This window comes from Ciona intestinalis, unplaced genomic scaffold (genome assembly GCF_000224145.3).
Source record: "Ciona intestinalis unplaced genomic scaffold, KH HT000060.2, whole genome shotgun sequence".
In the NCBI taxonomy this organism is placed as follows: Eukaryota; Metazoa; Chordata; class Ascidiacea; order Phlebobranchia; family Cionidae; genus Ciona; species Ciona intestinalis.
The window spans coordinates 18268-22233 of record NW_004190382.2 but is presented as its reverse complement, the minus strand read 5'-3'; the positions used below and the strand labels follow the sequence as shown (position 1 = coordinate 22233).

Below are 3966 nucleotides of genomic sequence, written 5' to 3'. Positions count from 1 at the left end.
CTTTGTTAAGTAATATGGGGGCAACATAATAAAGGGGAATTACGTTGAGGTATTGTATTTAAGCCTTGGGCGAGGAGCAACGCTTTAAGTTACAGAAGATTGCGAAACGAGCGGTCTTGGCAAAAAGGGCTTTGCGCTTTTGTAACCTGGTATACCAGCGGTTACTTCAGGCCAACCGAAAGGTAACTATCGGTCATGCCGGGATTTAGTCACGTGGATTTCTAGCCCACGTGCCTAGGCTAGCCAATCAGCAGTGACTTGATGTGACGTCACAGAGCCGCAATCAGCTGGGCTGGTATAAAAGCTGGGACAAGTTGTTTTTTTCTGCTCAAATAATGCTGACTGTCCTGGCTGGAGGATGTGGCTTGTTGTGTTTGTTTATATCGAAAGCATGCGTTTATTAAATGCTGACGTTGTGTTTACATCAGGTGCAGTTATGTTATAGCGATAATAAACAGAAACCAAACTGTATTTTGTTAGTGTCCGCAATATTATAATACAAAGTTAAAATGGCACATCCGTTGGATTTATATAACTGGCAATCAAGTGTGGTGTTATGCCTTGTGTCAAAACCTGATTCCGTTGTCATAGAAGTCGAAGTTGACAGAAATGCTATTGGACAAGATATTTTAGACAAGGTTTGTATCTGTGTTAGTTTTATTAAAAAGTTTAAGCATGTCATGTGATTTTTTGACTTATTTTTAACTTATTATATAGTTATTTTAAGAAATGTTTAAGACTGATTTTTGTTGTTTCTAGGTTAGGGGGTTAGGTGTTGATGGTTAGGGGGTTAGTGGTTATAGTGGTTAGTGGTTAGCAAATAAGGTGGGGGGGTGGAAGATTCTTCACTAGCACCGTTGTTTCATTTATTGCAATTTTAGAATATGTTAAAACTTATGCTTGTACAACTTTTATGTCATAAAATTATATTTATTTATATAATTAATTAAACTTTTTGTGCTAGTATATACCCCCCCATAACCATTAGCAGATTCAAGAACTACAAATACATAATGACCATGCAAAATAGAATATTGTTACAGTCTAATTTTTACATCAATTTTTATAAAGTGCATAAATAACAAAAATAAAGTTCAACTAATTTTATTCTCTATGATTGTATATATATTTATCATTCGCCTAAAATTCCATTATCAGTCCATTATTTTTTAATTTTAATTTAAAAATTTAATTTTACATTTTATTCTAGGTATGCGCATCAATTGGGACGATAGAAAAAGATTATTTTGGCCTCCAATTTTACGGCCCAAAACGGGAACCACTCTGGTTGAATCTTCGAAATCGAATCACGAATAAAATCTCCGGTCAATGCCCGTTCCGGCTTCGTCTTCGAGCAAAATATTTTGTTGAACCACATTACCTCATACAAGAAACCACAAGGTTGGTTGCTCTTTTCCTTTTTAGCAAATTAAGGCATTGTTAACATACAGTCATGGTTGTCATTTACTTCACATGCATCGCACTTAAATTTTACCCAATTTTGATTTCTTGAAATGATTTTAGTTTTTAGTCATTGATTAATGTGGTGAATGCAATATACTTTGGCTCTGCTTGTTTGTATACATACAAAGTTGGGGTGACATGTCACTAATTTAAGAAGTTATTTAACTTGAAGAAATTGCCTAAAATGTTGACGTTTGCCAGGAATTTGTTCTACTTGCAATTGAAACAAGATTTTTCCGACGGCCGACTTGAAATACCTCTTGAGAAGTTTGCGTACATGTTAGCGCTCGTTGCACAAGTTGAACTTGGCGACCTCTCACACGATTATGCCAATGCCGATGTTTTTGAAGCTTACACGGCACTTTGCCCAAGTGATGACACAGCACAAGCGATGTACAGCGGGGAATTGATAAAGTGAGTATTTCTTTCTATATGCGGCTATATTTAAAAAAAAACATGGTTATCTTTATCTCATATGCTCATGTTGTTACTTCTAATTAGTGCATTTTGCATAAAATATCCAAGGCATACACATCTACCCTGGATATTTATGTTGGGGAGCGAATAAAAACTTTCCATTATTACAAGTTATACTTTTAGTTGGTGCATTGTTAGCAATTAATCTGTTGATTTTAATTTGGTTGTTATGTAATTCTGTATACCATGGTACGCAGGTATTATTACCAAGCTATTAATAACATCTACATAACAATGGTTGTTATTGTTAGCTGGTTCAGTGATTCATATCTCTTGGTGTGTTTATTTGTAGAGCTGTGTGTTAATTACTTTCACAAAAACATTCTATTACATATGGTCCTACAGCGAGGCATGCTATGGGACCTGAAATTTAGGCCAAAGTTAGCCCATTACCCCAACACCTAGGAATTTGAGCTAGATTTGCGTGTTGCCTCTAGAATACTTACGTATGTCATTCATACCACCAGTGTGACACAGTATCCTTCCTAACCAAATCCAGGTCTCCTGTTTAATTACTTCCATAATAATCAGTAATAACCCTCTGTTCCACCCACAGCGTCCACAACGAACACCTCCAACTACGAGGTTCATCTAAATCCTCGGTCGTCAGTAAATTCCTCGCTGAAGTCACCACCCTACCCACATATGGTACAGAGTGTTACCATATCAAACTAGAAACCAATTCCCCACCCAACACAACAACCAACCAGAGCACAAACAGCCCGACACTGAGCAGGAGGTACCACCTTAATGTGATACTAAGAGTTGGTCCGAGGGGGATCGAGGTTTTGGGCGAGGACAATCAAGAAATTAAAAAGTAAGTCACTTGGTTTTTGTAAAAAAAACTTTCATTCATGCAATAAAAATTATAAAAATATCAAAAAATTATAAAAATATCAAAAGATCTTCTGATTTTTTTTATTGTTTTTATATAATGTGTACGCAAAGTTTTATTATTTTAGTTTAAACAGAATGAAATAGAACTTAAAAGTTGCTTACTGCGCTGTTTATATTGCAAATATAGGCGACGTTTTTTATAAAACGCAGGGGAGGCAAGAGATAATTAAGACTCGCATTTATGGGGGTCAAGCTTAACGTATTGGTTTTTGCCACCCCAGCTTTGGCGCCTCTGACTGCAAACTATTATATTTGTAATTCACAAACACTAAGATTAACAAACTGTTTTCAATTCTTAGAATCCCTTTCAAGGCCATCCAGCTTGCCACCCATTCGGGCAAAATGATTGACATTCATATTTACACCGATGATGGTTCAGTTACCACCATGAACTTTAGGACAGTATCGGAAAGCCACAGCAATGCTTTGTACAGGTGGAGTGTTATATCATGTTTGGGTTTTTATGCAATGATAATCATTTCTCTTTTTTGATGATTTTCTATATGGTAGCAAAATGTTGGTCTTTTTGTGGGGATTTATCGTAGGTGTCATGTTTTTCAATTTTTGCTAAAATCTGCGGTGACATTGTTAAAATACAGTTACACTCATAGTTGTCAAACATAGGGAACCTCATTGATTAATGTGGTGAATGCAATATACTTTGTCTCTGTTTGTTTGTATAGACACCTAACAGCAGGGTAAAATCTGGGGTGACATTGTTAAAATACAGTTACACTCATAGTTGTCAAACATAGGGAACCTCATTGATTAATGTGGGGAATACAATATACTTTGGCTCTGCTTGTTTGTATAGACACCTAACAGCAAGATAAAATCTGGTTTATTTTGATGTAACCCCATGGGCACATTCCATATTGTAACAACTAAAATTTAAATGATACCATATACCCCTATTTATAACAATGAATTTGTATTTTCATTACCTATATGTATTCATAAACCAATAAATTGCAGAATAATAACTGAGATGTTAGCGTTCTACACCTGGGATACCGTACATTCATCAGTAATGCATCAACATAGTCTCGACTTCAAAGGTCATTTCTTTGCGTTGTTTCGACCCAATGATTCTGACATGGGTAAGTCAATAAACAACACATGTGTTCT

General features: G+C 35.8%; 1 protein-coding gene across 1 annotated transcript in view; it reads left to right on the top strand.

Annotated features, from left to right (window-relative positions):
• Positions 1 to 347: 347 nt before the first annotated feature.
• The window catches only part of LOC100185567 (E3 ubiquitin-protein ligase MYLIP), a 6913-nt gene continuing 3294 nt past the window's right edge, over positions 348 to 3966 (top strand). The window contains exons 1-6 of the mRNA XM_009862887.3: positions 348 to 638; positions 1211 to 1401; positions 1666 to 1878; positions 2498 to 2758; positions 3138 to 3272; positions 3814 to 3938. Coding sequence (XP_009861189.1) covers positions 510 to 638; positions 1211 to 1401; positions 1666 to 1878; positions 2498 to 2758; positions 3138 to 3272; positions 3814 to 3938 — 1054 coding nt within the window. The 5' untranslated portion in view covers positions 348 to 509. The remainder of the gene's footprint in view (positions 639 to 1210; positions 1402 to 1665; positions 1879 to 2497; positions 2759 to 3137; positions 3273 to 3813; positions 3939 to 3966) is intronic.